The sequence below is a fragment of the Mus caroli genome, unplaced genomic scaffold, assembly GCF_978045245.1.
Source record: "Mus caroli unplaced genomic scaffold, Mus_caroli_1 scaffold_13, whole genome shotgun sequence".
Lineage (NCBI taxonomy): Eukaryota > Metazoa > Chordata > Mammalia > Rodentia > Muridae > Mus > Mus caroli.
The window spans coordinates 46,602,983-46,625,911 of NW_028227268.1; the positions used below are offsets into that span (position 1 = coordinate 46,602,983).

General features: G+C 46.0%; 1 protein-coding gene across 2 annotated transcripts in view; it reads left to right on the forward strand.

The window, feature by feature from the left end:
• Vps53 (VPS53 subunit of GARP complex) overlaps nucleotides 1–20,774 on the forward strand; it is a 131,249-nt gene extending 110,475 nt beyond the window's left edge. For both annotated transcript variants that reach the window (XM_021176885.3, XM_029483685.2), the window contains exons 19-22: nucleotides 3,609–3,678; nucleotides 18,530–18,667; nucleotides 19,897–20,001; nucleotides 20,487–20,774. In XM_021176885.3, the coding sequence (XP_021032544.1) occupies nucleotides 3,609–3,678; nucleotides 18,530–18,667; nucleotides 19,897–20,001; nucleotides 20,487–20,657 (484 nt within the window). In that variant the 3' untranslated portion in view covers nucleotides 20,658–20,774. The remainder of the gene's footprint in view (nucleotides 1–3,608; nucleotides 3,679–18,529; nucleotides 18,668–19,896; nucleotides 20,002–20,486) is intronic.
• Nucleotides 20,775–22,929: the final 2,155 nt, after the last annotated feature.

Genomic DNA, 22,929 nt, shown 5'->3' on the forward strand with positions numbered 1-22,929 from the left:
ATGGTAAAAGCAAATGGACCACTTCAGGTCATGTGCATGCTTATGACAGCAGTCACCAGCCATGGCAGAGCCACCAGAAGTGATGTGTTCTTCTGAAATTTGCCCATGAAACCACTCCTTTCCCAGGCTCTTATTTTTCAGTAAGTTCCTGTGTACGTTTTGTCTCTGACTGGATTATAAGCTTCTCAAGGATTGGGCCCATCAGTTGTACCTTTGAGCCTTAACTTCCTCCCCCTCCACCACAGGACTTGTTATAGTGGCCAGAAACCATCTACTTCTGAATATCCTTATGTGCAGGGAAAATACTAGAAATTGGGACCAGGAGCAAGCAACAAGTTGCCTGTCTTCCTGTTGTGTCCTCGTGGGTGGCTATTTCGGCCTTGAATTTTGAAGCAAGGAAGTAGTTTGGTTCTTTGCCAGTCAGCATCTGGCTCCGGCACTCCTTCCCAAGAGGCCAGGCAGTGATGAGCGCCAGTGTCTCCTCTGACCAATTATCAGATACACAGTTTGGCAGGTTGCTCCAGGAAGGTCAGTGTTGTCCAAGCTACCGTATTTGGATTGTTTTCGTCCAGGTCCCAACTGGTGACTCAGGATTCTGAGTTTCTCTTTTCTCCAGATCTCTCCCGGTTTGTATTCAACTAGATTTTCCCCATCTGACATAAATAAACCCCCAAGGAACAACAATGACAGAGTAGCTGTAAAGTTAACTTTAGTTTCAACCTCATCAGGAAGGCTTGGACTGACTCCCTGGGGAACATTTATGTTTGCCGGCCACAGATGGACCAGGAGCTGACATTCCCCTCTCTCTCTGGACGCTCATTAATGTGTACTAAAAGCATCACTGATAAATCACATGTGACATTCCCTGTAACCACTGCTACAAGTGTCTCTGTAAAAATTTACTGTTACTCAAAATCTCCATTGTAGGCACCCAGGGGTCCGATTGAGCTAAGGTTAAAGTGAATAAGGAGTCCGTTGCTCAGCCCATCCAAGTGTCAACTTCGCATTCTCTCATCACCTTTTAATTTTAGCACTAAGCTCACTCTGAGTGATCTGGGAATAGGGTGCCCATCACCCACATCTGGAAAAGTTTAGCGGAGGACCTAGAAAGTTTTGTGCTTTAACTCTTGGTACCTTCCCATCTTTATAAAAATCTCAGCCCAGAGTAGGAGCCACGGCTTCCATCCTGGTGGCCCTCGGCAGTGACACATCACTTTGCTGGGCTGTCTTCTCTAGAGAAGACATGGGTCTGGATTATCTCCATGTTTCCCCAACCCACCCACTATGGACTAGTCAGAGCAAGTTCAAGGGCCAGCCACAGCATACTCTAGTGTGAAGTCGTTTCCATGACAAACTGTACAGGCCCGTGTGATGAGTCCCAAACTCAGCCTCCCATTACTCATTTGGCTCAGGTTAGGTTCTGAGAAGCACTTCCAGATAGCTTCTTGTTCACACCTCCTCTAGATCAGCAGGTCTACACCTGGATCTGACCGCTGGACTTCAGGTCCTTTTCCCATTGCCTCCTTTCCTACTCCACAATTACTGGTCCATCTGTGACTATATTGGCTCCAATAGCAGGCTTTCTTAATGACTTACCAAGGTCACTACTGGTTGAAACTAATTTGGATCATAAATGACTTCTCTTGCCCACTAAGCTAGTATGCCTCTTTGAAATTCCCTAGCACTCAGTGATTACAGTGTGCAGGAAAAGGTGTGGTGAGATTGAAGGGGGAGGACACGGCATGGACCCAGCGTGCAAGAGGAAGGAGACAGGTAGCAGCCAGCATCTGTGGAAACCCTTCTTCCCGTTTCCATGCTTCCTCTGTGGACCTGGGCCCCAGCCACCTCTTGGTCAGCTCACCCTGGATCTTGTCTGTTATGCACATATCTGTCTTTCATAGCTTTTGAACTACATCAGCACAATGCAGTCGTCGTCGTCGTCTTCTTCTTCTTCATCCTCCTCCTCCTCCTCCTCCTCTTCTTCTTCTTCTTCTTCTTCTTCTTCTTCTTCTTCTTCCTTCTTCCTTCTTCCTTCTTCCTTCTTCTTCCTTCTTCTTCCTTCTTCTTCCTTCTTCTTCTTCTTTTTTTTTTTGGTTTTTCAAGACAGGGTTTCTCTGTGTAGTCCTGGCTGTCCTGGAACTCACTCTGTAGACCAGGCTGGCCTCGAACTCAGAAATCCGCCTGCCTCTGCCTCCCAAGTGCTGGGATTAAAGGCATGTGCCACCACGCCCAGCTCAACGCAGCCTTCTTGATTCAGGCCTTGAAACTTTCAAAAACCTCTCCCGACTTTCTGGGTTTTCCCCCTCCCTTATCCTAAACAGCATTATCAGCCCACATGATCCAGGTTGTCCCTTAGTGCTCAGCAGATTTTTAGAAAATCATGTGATTTTTGTTTCTTTGTTTGTTTGTTTGTTTATTGATAAGAGAATTACCACCCTAGCAATTATTTCTTGGTTTTGCTTTAAGATACCCTAACTGCCCATGTAGTTCACTCTTGCCACTATTTGGGTATTTTCAGCTACTGGTACTCAAATGGACTTGAGTGGCAAAGTGTATTTTTATTGTATTGTTTTGTGTTGTTGTTTTATTTTGTTTTGTTTTTTGAGACATCATTGCACTGTGTAGCCCTGGATGTCCTAGAACTCAATATGTAGACCAGGCTGACCTTGAACTCACAAGAGATCTACCTGTCTCTCCAGAGTGCTGGGATTAAAGGTGTGTGCCACCACACCTGGCACAAGATGGATTTTAAATTTTTCCTATAACCTCAAGCCTAGAGGAAATTAGGATAGACTTGAGAGTGGTTGGTTTAGGGGAGAGATAGCTTAGTAGTTAAGAGCACAGACTGCTCCATCAGAGGTCCCTAGATCAGTTCTCAGTACTCACATGGAACAGCTCACAATTGCCTATAACTCCAGCTCCAAGGGTCTCAATGTGCCCTTCCAGCCCCCATGGCACATGCACACACAGACATATACACTAAAATAAAAATGCATATTTTTTTTAAAGACAGAGAATGTGATTGCTTTAGGGTTTCAGTGGTTTCATTGAGATCTGGTATAGTCAGCTGTCTTTGAGACTGGGCACACCCTCGGAATGGTAGGAGGAAGACAAGCATAGGTGTGTGTTATATAACTCAGTTATATAGGCTCAGTGTCCTAGGCAACAGCCTTGTCTCGAGGTGCTTCCCTCCAGGTGATTAGACTGGCATAGAGTAATTCCCTCTTGAGGGACCTAAAACAGTCACCAGTGGACCTAACTGGCTGAAGCTCAGTAGAATTGCCCTCAACAGGACTGGAGTGTGGCTCAGTGGTAGAGTACTTGCCTGCCATATGCCAGGACCTGGGTTGCATCCCCAGTGCCACAAACAAAAATAATTCACTCCTGTAGCTTAAGATTTAAGGGATGAGCTTTCCCCTAGAACATCAAGGCTATTCTTCCCTAAACAAATCTGGAGCTAAACTAGAGGGAAAGAGAATGAGGTGAATGGTGGTATGGGGGATGTGAGTGTCCACCTCCATTCTTGGCTTTCTCATGAGAGGTAGTAGAGCCTTAAGTTTTTGCACACTTTACTAGAAAGAGAGTAACTTGTCACTTTTTATCCACAGTTCGTTCATTCCCAAATTCATCACCCACCTCTTCAAGTGTAAGCCGATCAGCATGGTGGGAGCAGAGCAGGTAAGGCAAGCTTTGTATGGGACCTCGCCATCAGCCTTTGTATAGATCCAGCACACATTCTCAAGTAGATAGTCTGAAGAGACCGAGACTGGTTTCCCTGGTGTAGGGAGCTATGGTCAGCTGGCGGCTCCTTTTGCTTCTTTGTTTTGTCTTTTGAGGTAGGTTCCCATATTGTAGCCCAGACTGGTCTCAGATCTGTTAGATAAGCATATCCTCACCAACTGTACAGAACAAGGGTGCAGAAACTGTCTTGGGGCGTGAGGAGTAGAGGCTTTGGGCTTCTCTGAGGGCTGCTGCTGGAAGGAGAAGACGCAGTGTTCTTAGTGCAGCAGAGGCCCTGGGCGTGGCTGTGCAGAGCCACAGGAGAAATCAAGCAGGGAGGGCCTGAGCTCGAATCCCCAGGAAGCTCCTTGTCGGGCTCCTTTCTCCCCATCTGAATTCTCCTCTGAAGCACGATGGTGCACACCTGTGATCCTGGCAGGTAGGAGGCTAACAGTACGATTTTGAATCCAAGGCCAATGTACAATATATAGTGAGACCCTGTCTTAAACCAAAGGACTTGGTTAATGTCACCTGAATACTGGTGAACTGAATTCATCAACTACAACGTCACTTTGAATTTGTCTCCTGTCTGTTCAGACTACCCAGAATTTGGGCAGTTTGAGTTCAGGGAACACTTTGAGTGATTTAAAAACTAAAAACAGGGCTGGAGAGATGGCTCAGAGGTTAAGAGCACTGACTGCTCTTCCGAAGGTCCTTAGTTCAAATCCCAGCACCCACATGGTGGCTCACAACCATCCGTAATGAGATCTGATGCCCTCTTCTGGTTCATCTGAAGACAGCTACAGTGTACTTAGATATAATAATAAATAAATCTTTTTTTTTAAATAAATAAAAATAAAAACAGGGATTAGGGAGATTGCTCTGTGATAAACAATGACCAAAATCAACTTGAGGAAGAAATGGTTTATTTTCATACAGGTCACAGTTCATCATCAAGGGGAGCTAAGATAGGAACTGAAACAGAGGCCATGAAGAAAGCTGCTTACTGGCTTGCTCTCCATGGCTTGCTCAATTTGATCTCTTTCTTATGGAACCTAGGACCACCAGGCTAAGGGTGGCACCACCCACAATGGTCTTGATCTGGGCCCTCTCACACCAATCAGTAATCAAGAAAGTTCCCCACAGACATGCCCATAGGCCAGTCTGATGGAGGCAACTCCTCAGTTGAGGTTCCCTCAACTCAGGTAACTCTGTTTGTGACAAGTTGACAAAAACTAATTAGCACGCCATGCAAGGGTGTGGGTCTGAGTTTGATCTCCATAAAAAGCACCCATATAACAGGACTAAAGATGGCTCAACATTTAAGATCACTTCCTACTCTTGCAGAAAACCTGGATTCTGGTTCCAGCACCTGTACCTTCAGTCCTGGGGCATCTGATGCCTTCTTCTGTCCTTCACAGGCACTGCACACATATGGCATGCAGATAGACAAACAGACACACAAACGTACACATAAGTAAAGCACATTTAAAATACAAACAGGAGTGGTAGTGTGTTCCAGCAATGGGGAGGTACAAACAAGAGGATCCCTGGGGTTTGCTGGCTAATCAAGCTTAATCAACAAGACCCTATCTGAAGAAAGGGTGGAAAGCAATTGAGGAAAATACCCGGTGTCTACCTTGGCCTACACACACACACACACACACAAATATTTACTACTCCAACCTCTGAAAATACCACATAAAGTGTAAACTGTTCACAGGCAAATCAAGAACAACTCATAGTCAACTCCATCTGTGAACACTTAGGCTACATGTAAGAAGATTGTGTAATTCATTTCCATAGATCCTGCCCGGTACCAAACAAAGCAATGAGGTAGAGGCTCAACTCTTTCCCAGCTCAGTGCCCTGCCCTTGTGGTTCCTTGGCTGTGTTGACAGCCAACCCCACCCCTCACCCCCAGCCTCAGCCCTTGTCTCTGGGTCAGAAAGATTGCTAGTTAAGCATGTACTGGAATACTCATGAAGTGTCAAAGGCAGGTAGCAACATCTTGAATCTAAGTGCAGTATGATTTTGTCCCCTCTGTCAGCAAGTGCAGGACACTTGAGTACTCAGGCTCTGAGCTCTGGAGTGACATGAGCAGAGGCTGGAACCTGTGCCCACAACAGTGCATCTGTTTGTGCATACATAGGTACTTTACAGGACCTCCATTTCCTGTCTTTGAAATAGTGCTTAGAACCACCCCATGAAGTAGCTATGAGGGTTAAACAAAATAGAGCCGTATGTGGTGGCATACGCCAGTAACCCCAGACCTTGGGGAAGCTGGGGGATTGTAAGTTTTGAGGACAACCTAGGCTATAGAGCTAGATATTGTCTCAGAATAGAATAAAACAAAATTAGTAAAAATTAAACCCAGTGCCCATAAGTAAGACGCACGGCTGTCATGTAGCCAGCCCTTATTAAACACCAGCCCTGCTCACTGTAAACTTCCGAAGACCTGGACATGACCTTGTTTCGTCTGCTCTGATACCTATCCACATGCAACCTGCATGAAGACTTCTAGTCAGAGCTTGCCCTCAGCTGTCTGCCTGACCAGCTCCAGCCCGAGTCAAAAATGTTGTCTTGGAAAACTCCCTGGGAGGTTGTAGGACTCAGACACCAGCTGGGCTTGACTGCAGCAGTCAGTGTTCTGAAATCCTGACCCTGGCATGTCCGGAGCACAATGCTCATTCTCTCCATCGGAAGTGGCAGAGCGAGGCCCTCACATGCCAGCTCCAGTTTCATTAGTGAATGTTTACCAGGCACTCACTCTTTGGCCTCATTACAGTGTGCCATCTAAGAGGATATGGAGTGATTAAGATCTGTGTCTGGGAGCAGCCGTAGGGTTCTCAGTTACATTTCTGTCTTCAGACTTGACCAAGCCTCTGGAATCCAAAGCTGACTCATGGGAACAGTTCTGTGTTTTGTAGCCTTGCTCAGGCCTCTTGAGATCGGTGTAGTGTCTAACAGCCATGGGAGTTTGGATGTTGTCACATAAGTCCTATACCATGACTGTTTTCCTCAAATTTTCTCTTGTATAGAACAATCTCAGCTGGAGAAAGGTAGGGGCATACCTGCCACACAGCACATTCAGGAAGCAAAAGCAGGAGAGTTGTAAATTCAAGGCCAGTGTGGGCTGTGTAATATGACCCTGTCTCAAATAACAGAACAGAATCAGACTCCGGGATGCTATCTCAGGAGCAGGACGTTTGGCCAGTGTTCACTTCTGCTTTTAGTTGTCAGTGAGAAGCCCATCTTCTATAGCTAAGTCTCATTTCTCATACCCCAAGAAGACAATAAGCAGTAAGAGATGGCTATTCACACAACCACCTGTGGAGGCTTTGAGGAGTCAAGGGCAAGAAGACAATAAGCAGTAAGAGATGGCTATTCACACAACCACCTGTGGAGGCTTTGAGGAGTCAAGGGCAATGTGGCCCTTCAGTGGTTCCCATGTGTAGTTCAGGTTATCTGTGTAAGGTTAACCCTGGCATCTGAACTCTGAAATCCAAGCCATGATGTAGCTAGAGGTCTGTTCACTTAGGCAGTAGGTCCAAGGAATCAAGAAATTAATAAAGGGGCCAGAGAGTTGACCCAGCAGGTAAGAGCAGTCGCTGTTGCTCTTATAGACTACTTGAGCGGGTAGACTGCCTCACTCATTCCTTCTCTCTCTCTCTCTCTCTCTCTCTCTCTCACACACACACACACACACACACACACACACACACACACAGAGTATAATAAAATCAATTTTTGAAAGAAAGTTAATAGAGAGATGCTTGTGGGTAGAAACACATTTTGACAAACACTGCCTTGCATCATGGCCCTGACCCAAGCTTTAACTAAAGCTGTAGAATTCAAAGCTACGGCTGAGCCTCTTCTTCCAATAGGTGCTAGAGATCTCCTAGGTTGAGGTTAGGCTTGAATATAGATGTGAGAAATAAAAAAGGAGCCCTTGCTGCTCCTTATTCTCGACTTGATTAGTACATACAGTGAGTTATTTATCTTCAGGCCCCAGAGTCCTCTTGAGCAGTTACAAGGGCATGTGGAATTGAACCATTCCTGTATTGTAATACTCCTTGCTGGTTTGTGATTTTCAGAGAATCTTGTGGGATTTGCAGGGTCATTAATTAGTCTTACAACGGAGGTCATCTATGACTGAACACAGCAGAAATAAAATCCATTTGCCTAAACTTACCCTAGAGAAAACAGCCTAGTGTGGTGTTTGAAAAGATGCACAGCCCTCGCTCTGCTGTTGATGGCCCCCTTGTTCCCACATCACTCCTGTCTGCGCCATGCTCACTGTCCTATTTCAATAAAAGCACTGAAACAGGCACTCTCCACAGGCCCTTCTTGTCCTTCCACACTGCTAAAACCTCGTGTTTGTCAAGTTACTCTTTCTTTCATGTGTTATCGTTATTTATTTGGTTTTGGTTTTCATACAGTACTCTACTATGTAACCCATAGTTCCAAATAAATTCCTTCAAATAAATCCACAAACCTTCTGCCTCAGCCTGCTGAAGGACGGAACGATAAGCATGCATACCACCATGCCCAGTTTACAGCATATCGAGGGGATGGGAATATGCATTAGTGATAAAGCACATGCTTAGTGTATGTAAGATCCCGGGTTACATTCTTAGCACCATAAAAAAAGAATCTTTCTGGATATGTCCCAGTGGAACATTTTGAAACTGTACATAACATCAAACGTGCCGTCTTCCAGTGTGCAGCTCACTGGCACTAAGTGTGATCTGTCATGATGATGATCTCCAAAGTGAACCTCTGCACCCATCCAACCGCTGCTCCCACCATAGCCCCGTCCATCTCTGAGTCTGACACTCTTCAAAGAAGTGCGAGAAGACTCTCTTTTTTTTTCTTTTTTTTTTTAATTTTTAATATTTTTATTACATATTTTCCTCAATTACATTTCCAATGCTATCCCAAAAGTCCCCCATAGCGCCCCCACTTCCCTACCCACCCATTCCCATTCTTTTGGCCCTGGCATTCCCCTATATTGGGGCATATAAAGTTTGCAAGTCCAATGGGCCTCTCTTTCCATTGATGGCCGACTGGGCCATCTTTCGATACATATGCAGCTAGAGACAAGAGCTCCGGGGTTCTGGTTAGTACATCATGTTGTTCCAACAATAGGGTTGCAGATCCCTTTAGCTCCTTGGGTACTTTCTCTAGCTTCTCCATTGGGAGCCCTGTGATACATCCAATAGCTGACTGTGAACATCCACTCCTGTGTTTGCTAGGCCCCGGCATCGTCTCACAAGAGACAGCTATATTTGGGTCCTTTCAGCAAAATCTTGCTAGTGTATGCAATGGTGTCAGCGTTTAGAAGCTGATTATGGGATGGATCCCTGGATACGGCAGTCTCTAAATGGTCCATCCTTTCATCACAGCTACGAACTTTGTCTCTGTAACTCCTTCCCTGGGTGTTTTGTTCCCAATTCTAAGAAGGGGCACAGTGTCCACACTTTGGTCTTCATTCTTCTTGAGTTTCATGCGTTTAGCAAATTGTATCTTATATCTTGGGTATCCTAAGTTTTGGGCTAATATCCACTTATCAGTGAATACATATTGTGTGAGTTCCTTTGTGATTGTGTTACCTCACTCAAGATGATGCCCTCCAGGTCCATCCATTTGGCTAGGAATTTCATAAATTCATTCTTTTTAATAGCTGAGTAGTACTCCATTGTGTAAATGTACCATAATTTCTGTATCCATTCCTCTGTTGAGGGACATCTGGGTTCTTTCCAGCTTCTGGCTATTATAAATAGGGCTGCTATGAACATAGTGGAGCATGTGTCCTTTTTACCGGTGGGGACATCTTCTGGATATATGCCCAGGAGAGGTATTGCCGGATCCTCCGGTAGTACTATGTCCAATTTGCGAGAAGACTCTCTTAACCTAGCCTCATGTCATCAGAAATCCTTTTAAGAATTCCACTGTTACCAAGAATGAGAAAGTAAGAGGGTTATTCTCAGGCACATCTCTTCTATGGAGCCTTCAGAGAGCAGGGCTTCCTCATTAAAAGGAAAAAGGGGCTCAGTAGTTAAGAGCACTGTCTGCTCTTTCAGAGAACCAAGGTTCAGTTCCCAGCACCCACATGGCAGCTCACAACCATCTGTAACTCAGGCAAGCAGATGTCTCTTCTTTGCTCTGTAAGTTCTTGTGTGTACCTGGTGTATGTGTACACACATACACATAAAATAATTACATATTTTTCCAAAAAGAGGCCAGGCATGGTGATGCACACCTTTAGTTTCAGCACTAGAGAGTCAGAGGCAAACAGATCTCTGTAAGTTCAAGGCTGGCCTGGATTGTATGGTGAGTTCTGGGTCAGCCAAAGATATATAATGAGACAATAAATAAATAAATAAATGCTTTTTCCAAACAAATGGTAGAATTTATTATTCATCTAATAGCAAAAATTTAAACTTTAAAGTATAAATATGGTAACTTTTGAATTGATAAAAAATATTTTAAAAGTGATTCATGCACAGTAGCAAAATTCTAGGTGTTAGAGGTAGAGACAGGAGACTCAGAACTCAAGATTACCCTTGGCTAAGTAGTAGTGAGTCTGAGGCCAGCTTGGGATACGCAAGATGCTATCTCAAAAGTGTTTTGAAAGGCAAATGTTACATGTTATAAACATTTGTCAAAATTACAGTTAAGAATTATATTAGGAAGCTAGACAGTGGTGAAGCATGCCTTTATTCCTAGCACTTGAGAGGCAGAGGCAGAGGACCTCTGAGTTCAAGGCCAGCCTGCTCTATAGAGAAGGTTCTAGACCAACCAGGACCACATAAAGAAACCCTGTCTCAAAAAAACAAAATAAATAAATTGATTAATAATAGTAATGATAATAAATGAAAGAAAAAGAATCATTAACATGTTAATGCATACATGTTTTTAAGTATTGTACATTTCAGGATATATACATTTTACCTCAGAGGGAAAAGAAACGAGTGGCCAGGTGTGAATGCCAGGATTCCTCAGTACCTGCATTGCTGAGAGCAGGCTAGGCAAGCTTTTGCTGTGGACCCTGTTAAACAGTACCCAGTACTTCTGCCACCTAGAGGTCAAGTGTGACAACCAAAGATGTCTCCAGACTCACCCAGAAAACACAGAGGTGCCCCTTGTCTAGTGTCTCTGGAGTGGAGCAGTCAGTGAGTGAGGAGGACAGATGTTGGAGTGCTTACCTTCTCGTGGTACCAATCTACTGGCCACATATGTTTGAAATCCACCTTGAGGACAGGATTTAAAAGAGTGGGAGTTCCACTCCCACATGTACCACTCGTGAACAAAGGGAGATTTTATTCTCAGACTAGATAGAAAATTCCACATTTCCTGAAATTAAACTAGTTCCCTTCCAGATATTACCCCCACCCCCTTGTCGTGCTGGGATTGGACTCAGAGGCTCACACGGGAGGCAAGCACTTTCCACTGAGCTGCACCCCGGACTCCTGCATCCAGGTTTCTGATTGTGGAATCACATTCAGAAAGTTGAGTGTCCTCTCTCTTCTCTTGTTCTCACATGGGTGCTCCTGCCCATGGAGCTGATGTTTGCCCTTCTTCACAGCAAACCATCTTTCTGAAGAGCTGCTCCTCCCCTGCTATGCACTCATGTCTGCCTCCTTGTCAAGCTCTGGCCCACTGTGCTTCTTCTGAAGCCATCTTTCCTAGGAGAATGCCACCCTCCCCTGTCACTCAGTCATCAAGGCCCTCCCTTCCTGCCACACTCCCACACTCACTAAGAGGCAATCCCTGCTACACCCCAGGGAGGGCTTACAGCGCAGAAGTGAGAAGGCTGAGCTGCACTGGCCATGAGCCAGTTAAGAGCAAAAATGACAGCAAACGCCAGACACAATGGCCAGACACAGAAATCTCCCACCTCACAAATAAGGTATCTGATATCACTACTTCTATCCCTTATTGCCTGTGTGCCCTTAATGAGGACAGTAAATGTTTAAAAAACAAACTCACAACTCTGAAAAATATTTAAATGGCTCTCTAGTTAAGAGTGCATTCTGCTCTCATAGAGGACTGGAGTTCAGTCCCCAGCACCCACATGACAGCTCATGGTCACCTGTAACTACACATTTCCTTATGCCTCTTACTTTCCTCTAGAGGCACCTGCACACACACACACACACACACACACACACACACACACACATGCATGCACATGCACTCACACACATTAAAAATAAAATCTTTGCCAGGCATGTTGTTCACACCTTTAATCCCAGCTCTCAGGAGGCAGAGGCAGGTGAATTCCTTGAGTTTGAGGCTGACCTGTGTTTATATAGTATGTTTACATTCTATTGTTTACATAGGAAGTTTTAGGAGAGCAAGACTACTTAGACCCTGTCTCAAAAAAACAAAAACTTATATAGATTTAGAAAGGCTGCTGAAACTAAAGTCCACATTAGAAATGTGTTTCCTGGGTCTGGGGCTCACTGGGAGAGTGTGTGAACATTTGCCAGCTCACAGTTCAGTCTCCAGGATGCAAATAAATATATTCCTGTTTATAATCAACAGTCACAAAAATTTTATTTTTTATTTTTATTGTTTTATTTTATGTGTATAGGTGATTCATCTACATGTTTGTGTACCAAATGCATGCCTGGTACCCACAGAGGCTAGAAAGGGATGTTGGATCTCTTGGAACTGGAGTTACAGATGATTGTGAGCTACCATGTAGGTGCTGGGAATTGAACCCAGGTCCTCTGTAAGATCAACAAGTGCTAACTGCTGAGTCATTTCTCTAGCCCTTGGAATTGGAAATTTTAAATGAAACCATTTCTATTTGAGTGTGGTGGCATATACCTATAATTCCAGCTAGCTGGGACACTCAGACAAGATGGTCATAAATTCAATGGTAGACTAGGTAGCAGGCCGGGAACCCATCTCAAGAAAACAAAACCTATTTCTAGTAGCAGCAGAAAGCACTGGCTGCCTTGAAGCAAATTTTATCAAAAGCTGTACAGTCATTCTAGAGGAGAAACTGCACAATGCTAAGGGGCCCTTAGGCAGGCCTGGTGATGCTCAGAGGCTGAGGTGGGAAGATGGAGAGCTTGAAGCCAGCTTGGTTTTATAGGGAGTTCCAAACAGCCTAAGCTATAGGGTAAGACCTTGCCTCAGTCAATTGGGGGCGGTAGGGGGGAGGAGTGTCTCACAAAGTTTTCCTTTACTGGGTACTGATCTTTCCCAGGCAGAGCTGCTTGGCCAGTCTGCACACCTCAAATCATCTCTGAGGTGTAAATAAATTGGCCATGGCCCCTCCTTGCCTAGTGCCTCGTGCTTAAGCAGATGCACTGAGGTCAGTTTTGAAGGATGAGACCAGCAGACAGTGGTCATCAATGGGAGCTTTTATCTTCCCCCAACAGCAGTTCCCATCTCTCAGGATCACGCTGCTCCGTGCAATAGTGAGAGTGAGGTTCCCATCTTTCCAGCTGTCTAGCAAAGTGGGATTTTCTTGTGACTGTCCAGAGGCAAGCGTGTCATACCTCCTTAAGATATGGAATACACTAGAGAATTATATCTGGCTCATTCAAAATCTTCCTCTCACTTAAGCCTATACAATTATTTATGCATGTACTATGTCTCTGGGAAGTAGAAAAGGTAGCAAGCATCCCCAGATGTTTGAAATAGATTTTTGTCCCAATAGGCCATGGATTTGATTTTGACAGACAAGGCTCATAATTTGTTACAAAATTGAATCTTTGCCAGGCCTCAAAAAACACACTTAAAAAGAAAAAGATATTTCTTGTTAACAATGTCTAGAAAATAAATCAAACAGGTCAGTGAATAAAACAAGCCAGTCAGTGAAATATGTACTGTGTTCCTACTCTGCATCTCTGCAAATTTCAAGTAGGTCCTTAGGGTTCTTGTTGAGGTCCCCAGTGGAGTCCCAGCCTTCCCTCACCGCCCCCACACCCCCCACGTCCAGAAGTGAGCACTATTCTGATTTAGGTTTCTGGATTGCCATATGTGTTTGGGTGTTCCATACATGTATATATTCCCAAATGATGCATGGGTTGTTTTGCTTATTTCTAAGCTTTATATAAATTGTACTTGCATGTCATTTTCTCTCTTGCCTTTCCCCCCACCTAACATTCTTTGAGATTTATTTGTGTTGATCAGTGTAATTTTTTCACTCATGTCAGCTTCGGTATCATTTCCTTTCGCATAAATATGCCAACGTTCGTTTACTCATTCTTGTTTTATGGACACTGAGCTGTTTCCAGTCCTTGCTTGTCCAAAGAGTAAACCCTGGGAAGTTCTTTTTAGCGTGAGTGTTAGGAGCTGAATGCACCTTTGGCTACTGTGTTAAATGATTAGTGGCTCCTGGATGGTCACAGTTTTGAAAGCTTAGGAGGTGCAGGAGAGTTGGAGGAAGTACGTCACTGGGGGCATGTCGTTGAGGACTATATCTTGTCATGAAGTCTATATCATGTCTTCTTCATACTTCTCTACAACGAGGTAAAGAAACTCCCCACTGCACACTTCTGCCACCATTATGTTCTGTTGAAAAACACGAGGCCAAGTAACCTCAGACTGCCTACTCTGAGAAGTAACCTCAGACTGCCTACTCTGAGACTAGGCATCAGAAAGAACCTTCCATAGCCGCCTGTGGCCACACTAACTGGGTTCCTGAGTGGGAGGCCAGAGCTGTATGGAAGGAAACAGCAAGAGAAATAATGGAGGCTAAGACATGTTTCTGTTCAAGGCCCCCAAGTTTACTAAGAGTCTGTGCTTATAAAGAGGGGAGGCCCATCCCCTGCCAATCCATTCTTAGTGCCTGTTGCCAACCTGTAGGCAGATCTGCCGGATGCTGTCTCCAGAATATCTCCAGGGCCTCTCATCAGATAGCAGTGTCTTGGAGAAGAGCAATGACAGGTGACAGAACAGTAGAGCCATCTTAAGTCGGAAGGTTCCACCCCAGGTGGTCTCATGCTCAGTGGCAGCAAAGTCTAAATCAGCCTGCTTCAAGGCTGGGGGAGGCTCCAATCTTCCATCCCTTAAGTTTAGATACTCGGTCATAGCAACTAAATTTAAGAATATGACAACCAAGAATTTCTCCTTGTGATGTAATTAAAAGACATATACCATAGTTGCATGTTGGTTTTGAAACAGTCTCTCTATGTAGCCAGTACTATGCTGGAAGTTGTACATAGCCCAGGCTGTCCTCATACTTGTCACAGTCTGCCTGCCTCTACCCTCGAAGGGTTGAGCTCAGCACCACCCCGATGGGCTATGTGGATCTACAAGCAAGAAAATACTCCTGCGTTCCCCTCAAAGGGCTCGAACTAATTTACCTGTCCCCTTGAACTTGGACTTCTGTGCTGTATTCTCAGCCAGCACTTTTTGTGTGTGAGGTGCTGGTGTTGGAACCAGGGCCATGTGCATGCTGCAAATACTCTGCACTGGAGTACACCCACCCTGATCACCCATCTGTGTGTGTCCTGCTCCTCTTTCCCTTGCCAGTGCGGTTCTCGTCTGAGGCTGGTTCAATCTGGGATTTACTGGGAGTCTCATATAACTTAGAGTAGTGTATTTTTCAATCTTTCCCATATTTGACATTCTTTTCTAGCCACAAGCAATAAAAAAATCTCTGTATTTTCTTTTAAAAGTTTGACCATTTGGGGCTGTTGAGAGGTGGCTCTGCAGTTCAGAGCACTTGCCAGAGGACTGGGTCTGGTTCCCAGCAGCCATGTCAGGAAGCTCATAACCACCTGTAATTCTCACTCCAGATAATCTGATGTTCCTCCAGCCTTTGTGGGCACATACACACAAATAAGTAGTAACTGTGGCAAATGCCTTTAATCCTACCACTTGGGAGGCAGAGCCAGGCAGATCTAAGTAACTTTGAAGCCAGCCAGGTCTCTATAGCAAGTTCCGGGCCAGCCGAGCTACATAAAGAGACCCTGTCTCAAATAGATAGATAGATAGATAGATAGATAGATAGATAGATAGATAGATAGATAGATAGATAGATAGATAGATAGAGAGATTTTTTTTAAAAAAAAAGCTTTAAAGTGTTCTTTTTCATACCCTAGGTCCTTAGCTATGTGAAATTACACACCACCTTGTTCTTTACAAGTGTGTGGGAAACAATGTAAATGCCAAGGGACTGGAGAGTATGCTAACCCTGAGCTCCTGCTGTGGGCCTAGGCATTCTGGGCCATTCTCTCAGAAGCTGAGCACTTCTCTGTGAACTCATGGCCTTTCCATAAAGCAAACACTATGGTGGTAAGAATTCCTCTTAGAGCTGCTAGGTTAACCTGAGTCGGGATCCTCAGAACCCACATAAAAGCCAGCGTGCCTGCAGGCCTAATACTAGAGTTTGGAGGCACAATAGATCCTGGAGGCTGCCTAGCCAGCCCTCCCAGCCTGCTAGTGAGCTCCAGGTTCAGTGAGAGCCTGTCAAATGGGGTGGAGAATGATAGGAGGATATCTAAGAGTGACTCTGGCTCTTCACACACACAGTCATGTGAGTGTGCACACAGAAACCCATACACACCCACACACACCTGACTCCAAATGGCTTTTGTCTAAAACAAAAGTAGTAAGATTCCTTAGCTGCCCCGAAGTTGAATAACTTAGCAAGTCTGGGCTCTGGGGTCTGGGGAGATGGCTCAAAGGACAAAAGCACTTGCCACTCAAGCATAAAGGGCCTGAGTTGAAATGGACAAAACCCACATAAGGCTTGGCACAGTAGTGCACATCTCTAATCCCAGCACTCCTAAGGCAAGAGAGGAGCTAGCTCAGCAAAGGATAAAGGCTGAAGTTGACAGGCATCTAGCCTGACCCCTGCTACACAGTGCAGTGGCAAAAGAACCAGGGAGACTCTGCTTCCAAACGAGGTGAAAGGAGAGCACCAGCATTCCAGACTGTCCTCTGACCTCCACACGTGCATGGCTTGCACATGCCTGCATACCTTAGACCCAGAGAGAAAACTTAGGCTTTTAACTACCCACATTCCTTCATGAAATTACTGTCATTAGAGTAGCCTTCTTTGCCATTTTTAGAGAGTAATATTTCTTAGTTATCTAAACTAAGCATTAATATTCCCCAACTTCTTGTAGCACTTTTGAAATTATAATCACTGTAACCATTAAGTGGACTGTATCTCTCATTAGTTATTTTGTCTTTAGTCAGTAACTCACCTGTCCAATACAGGGGAAAGGAAGGATAGAGAGTGTCAAAGGCCTTAAGGAATCCCACTCCTTGCCAACTAGCTGTAACTATGAAAGGCTATCTGATGGGTCCTTGGGCCTTGTCCTGAATGTCTTAACTACCATCTGAGTTTAGTAGTAGCTGAGAGATCTGTCCTCCTACTGCTGGCTCCATTTGAGCCCCATTGGGCTCATCCTGGGGCCATGTGATTCTGTTCTCTTAAACGATTTAAACAGATCAAGGCATACCCTCCTGACTGCAGCCATTTCATTCTTAGTTCATTTTTGCAGAGCTTGTGATCAAACTTGGTCTTATTCTGACTAATGCTCTTGCACTGAGCTGTACACACAGGCCCTGGCTGCAGCCATTTCTGTGTGCCTTGTCATCAGTGCCTGGAGGCTTCTAACCAGGCCATTCTGACTTACGTTGAGGTCATCCACAAAGTGGATGCTCAGTGTGGACCTGCTAGGTGCTGGGTTATACTGGCTGCTTATTAATCCTTTGGAGCACTGATGTTCTGTCCTGTGCAGTTGGGAATAGTGAACTAATGAAGGATGACCCTCTGAGAGACCGTGTGAAGAAACGCCTACCAGCAGGGCCATGGTGGTCCACTGGCATCCAGGAGGACCAGAGCAAACAGAAAATGTGGGTTGCTGCCAGGATATGATTAAATATTAAAATATCATCAAACAACATCTAGAGAAATCCTAAGTACAGTAATAACAAGTTGCCATTTTTTTGCCTAATGAATAAGAAAGATTTTTGTGATAATTTTTCAGTGCTGGTGAGGGTGTGATCTGCGGTGTCTGTGATGCTGGTAGCTGTGTAAATAGGTGCATTCTATGTAGAAAGAGATTCAGACATATCCTGGGAACCTTCAGAATACGCTATTTGCCCTGTCCCCAGAACTCTCCCCTAAGGAGACACCACTGCTGAGGCTAGAGTCAGCCATGAGGTCTCTCCCTCAGCATCTGGGGGTTTGGGTTTTGTTATTCTTTAGATTTTCTTTTTTACATATATGAGTGGTTTTGTCTACATGTATGCATGCATGCTATTGCCTGTGGAGGTCAGAAGAAGGCATAGGATCCCCTGGAACTGGGGTTACAGATAGTTGTGAGTCACCTTGAGGATACTGGGAATCAAACTGAATAACCACTGTGCCGTTTCTCCAGCTACCCCACCCCCACCCCCAGCATCTGTTACTAATGACAGAAACCTAGGGAGTGAATTAAGTAGGAGCATGGTATTGAATCTTAAACTTACACAGTCTGTATTTCATAGCCACTAAAAATCATAATGTTTTCAATGTCACAATGGGAAATAATGTGTGTTCTAGAAAGGTCGGGTGTGAAACCAGACACACACTCAGCACGATCTGAGCTTGGCTGTTATCACACACACTGGCTGGCAGAAACTAGACCCACATTTCACTGTGATTTCTTGAGGTAGCTTTTCCTGGACAGTGGAATTTTTGTTTCCTTTAAGTTCTATTTTCCAAGTTTTCTGTAATGGGAAAGGATCATGTGTACAGTGGGTAGTGAGTGTGTCCATGCTCAGCGTGGACATGCTAGGCGCTGGGTTCCATGAGTGCCTATAACAGTCTGCTTTGTCTGCAGCTTCTGCTGGACACCCACTCCCTGAAGATGGTCCTGCTCGACCTCCCATCCATTGGCTCCCAGGTGGTGAGGAAGGCCCCTGCCAGTTACACTAAGATTGTCGTGAAAGGCATGACCCGGGCTGAAATGATCCTCAAGGTGTGTCTCCTCTGGGCACTCTCTTCAAAGGAGTTCTGGGGAGTTCAGGTTTTGCAAACAGTCTACCCTTTCCACTGGCCCCCAAGAGTTTTCCACACTCTGTGATGTTAAAAATCAGTGCACAGTTACCTAGGGATCAGAAATTCTTTCTGACAGGTGAATTCTAACAGCTGAGAGTCAAGTGGCAAATCAGGAGAGAAGCCCAGAGTCCCTTTGCCTTTCAGAAGGGTTTTAGGCCCAGCTGTCATGCACTCCCTTCCCCAGAAGCTCGTTGGCTCCCCATGTTTTGCACCTTTAAGTGAACTCTGAACAGATGTTGTAATAACTGAATCTAATTGACAAATGGGCTTTTTAAAGCCTCATTTAACAGAGATTGTACTCTGTGCACTGGAAGAGCAGCATCTGCCTCCAGTCTCCACTTGGCCTGTCAGAAGGGGTTGACAGGCTGGGAGACAAAGGCTCTGTTCTCACCAGAGTCTGACACCTATGGGCTCTTCAGGCCCATTTTCAGAGTGATCTGATGACGGCAGGCAGGAGAGGAAAGCCGAAGTGGCCTGGCCTGGCTGCAGACCTTAGGACCTGGGGAACCTAGGGCACATGGCTGAGGAAAGTGCAAACTCCTCACAGCTCTCCTCCCCAGCTGGCTTGCTCAAGGGAGGACAGATGCATTTTGGGAAATATGTGCAAAGAACTTTTGAAGAAACTGCTCCTTACCACTTTTCTGGTACATTCTCAGGAATTCCAAACAAAATTAGCCCACTGGGGAAGAAAAAGCATATTCCAGAACCAAATGAGATGAATCTGAGGATGGAGATGCTGTCTATCTGTATATTAACTGGTAGTTAAATGAATGTGGAGAGATGAAGTTCCAGGTTTCAGGTCTGCAAAAGAGTCAGGCCAGTTTGGGTTTTTGTTCTGAGAACATCTGTGAGCATCTATTCCTGCTTCTGCCTCCTTCTCAGTGGATAACCCGCCACTCATGAAATCCCACAGATGGTTCCTTCCAGGATTCCTGATGGAATTGGGAGCCTCCAGTGTGCAGGGAACCAGGAATCCATATGTTAAAAAGCAGTCTGGGTAATTCAGCCACTTGTGGGGATTGTGCTCTAATGGAGCGGTCAGAGCATTTCTGAACATGGCTTTGCTGCCATGTGAGGGCAGCTTCCAATAGGCCCTGCCCTCCAGCCTGTGGGCTCCTGAGGACCTACTCTTGTCTTCTCCTTTGGTAGGTGGTGATGGCCCCTCATGAACCGTTGGTAGTATTTGTTGACAACTACATCAAACTCCTTACGGACTGCAACTCAGAAACCTTCCAGAAAATACTGGATATGAAGGTAAGTTCCCTTGTTCTATATATCCCATTTCCCCTAAGGAGTGGAGTGTGGGTATAGAACCTGGAGGGCACCTTAAAATATAGGTTTCTGGCTTCACCCTTTTCCCCTGATTGCAGGGATCCTTTTCTAAAGGCCGATCCCGGCCATACAGATTTCAGCATCCTGAAGACCACCCTGCCCAGCTGAAGATGGGATGTGGTACAAGGAAGAATAGGGCATTGTTCTTCCCTCTGCCTTTGTTTCTCCTCTTTCCAACCCTTCCCCTCTCCTTCCACATTCCCTGTTTCTCCTTCCTCGGTTTTATCTTCCAGGCTGCTGCCCAGGACCAGAATTCCCTGAAGGAAGCAAGGTCCTCAGGTTCTTGGCATCATGCAGTTAGCCCAGCACAGCTCAGTCTGAGCGAACTGCAAGACCCAAGTGTGCCTCCTACCCCTGCCAGGCACTGCGGGCCACCGCCTGACCAGTTTCTCTCCCTTTCCTCTCAGGGGCTGAAGAGGAGCGAGCAGAGCAGCATGCTGGAACTTTTGCGGCAGAGGCTCCCTGCCCCGCCCTCGGGTACAGAAGGTTCCAGCACCCTGTCGCTGATGGCCCCAACACCAGAGCAGGAGTCATCCCGAATCCGCAAACTGGAGAAGCTGATTAAAAAGAGACTGTAAGAAGTGGGAAGGCATGGCCAGAGTCCTGAGCAGCCCGACTTCTGCAAACCCTCACACTGAGTCCTGAGTCTTGAAGCCTCTGAGAACATTACGGTTATTAAAGTATCTCTCTCATAACATGTCTTATTTTCTATCTCAGTCATGGAAGCTCAGTGAAATCTGTGTTATAAAAAGGCATTTTTAGATTATCTCCATCCCTGAAGCTGGGGCAGCAGCGGTTGAAAGGTCCCTGTGGTTTACCTGCTGTCCCCAGGCTGCCTGTGATGGTTGAGTTGTCACTGACCCATGTCATCTCCCACACGGCCCTCGCCACCAGCCAGTGCCTGCAGCTTGGCGGAGGAAGCCTGGATCTTACCTCTTTCTCCATCTGTGTGTGAGGTCCTTTTCCCTCTGTGTCTCTGGAATTGGCCTGGGGGCCTGAGTGAGCCAAGTGGCTGGTGGCAGAGTGGGATATTGGCCTCTTTACCAATTCCCTGCAGTATTAGCACTTTTCCATGTAAATAACTGTTTCTGGGACTCAATCTGCTGTCTTCCATAACATGGCCAAGTTACCCCTGTTTTCTCCTGTGTCTCTACTCTCCAGAAGAGAGGTGCCCACTGATTCTCTTGCCCATGGAGGAGACAGACTGTGTGGGTGCTGGTGTGCCCAGCCTGAGCAGCAGGGGTCTTGCCTGTGGTGGGCTCCTGAGCTGGTGTGGAGGCAGACCTAGAGCTGACTTAGAGGCAGGGTCTTTGTGGCACTCTCCCTGTTCACATGAATACATTGTCTAGCCCTGGATCCTGGGAAGGAGACTGTCTGCTGAGAGATACCGGGAAGTTCCCTTGAAAGGGGTTTCTTGGCAGAAGCTGTGGGAACGAAAACAGTAAGTCTGACCGTCTGACTTCCCACTCGCTCAGATGCTTCAAGTCCAGAGTACTCTCCAGAGTCCCTGAGACATAGTGGCTGATGTACCACAGCAGCACATCATCACTACTGCTGAGAAAAACCACCATGATACTGACCGTGCACACCAGGCTCAGAACCGGAAACAGCCCAGAGCACAGCCCAGCTGTTCTGCCTGTGCTGCCCACCACCAGCTCTTGAAATCCAGTTCTACATGGGAGTCACCCCACTTCCGGGGAACAGGCACCTTTACCAGTGCAGACGTCACCCTGCTCTCGCTGCTCTTGAAACCAAGGCTCTGTTATGTGACCACAACTTCAGTATGACCACCCTTATTGACAGCTTTTGTCCTGGTACTAAACGTGTTAGCTGTTAGAACAGTAAAGATCTGGGCCCTAGACTGGATCCCAGATCCCAGATCCACTTCTTGAGCATGATCGCCACAGCAGGAAGGCTCGTCTGGTTATCTCCTCTATCAGAGGGCTCAGCTCTGATCTGGGCCTCCTTCCTTTTCTCTTCTTTGTTCTCTTGACCCCTGGGCTACACACCAACCCTAGAGCCTCATTTCTTCATCAGCACCTAGCCTATTCTTGCTAGGAGAGATAACTCTCATGTGTTAAGCATGTTTAAATTCTAACCAGAAAGAAAACAAGTAGCAAGGAAAAGATGTGTGGCCCTTGGTCAGGATGCATCACAACCCAGACAAGTGGAGAAGCTCACTGGGCCTTAGCTGGGGCTGGGGGTCCCCTCTGTGCTGCCCTCTGTGCTGCCCTATTAGAAAGCAAGCATGTGGCTATCCCCAGACAGCACAGCCAAGTCAGCCACCTGCCACCCACCCTGGGGAGCTGAGGAAGCCAGTGGGCTCCTCCCACCCCTGGCTACTGTGTACCTGTGTGCTGTGCGCACACAGCTTATTACACTTGTCTTTTGGCTCATTCATGAGAGGCTGGTTTTCCAGCCATCTCTATGGTGGTACTGAGCGGTCAAGCGGCTGTTTCTCCCAGTCAGTGGTCACAGCAGCGAAGTGACTGACTTGATGTATCACGCTGTCAGAAACCACGTAGGAGCCAGCAGATAGGTGTCAGTAGGAGTTATGTTAAATGTCTTCTTGATGAAGACTGAATCCAGCATGTTCTGTACAGCCTCTTCCTCACCTGGGGAATGCATTAGACTCCCTCGGGGCCCTCTGAGAAATGCAGATGTCTAGAGACTTAACTGTGAGTCTGCAGAGAAGCCTGTTGGGTATATGCTTAGAAGCTGCACAGGTGATTACAGTTGTCTGTCAGTATCCCCAGGAGACTGCTTCCAGGACCACACACGCCCCATGCAGCCACTCTGTCTCTTCTATAAAATAGCACTGTGTGTGTAAACAATCCCAGCACATCCTTT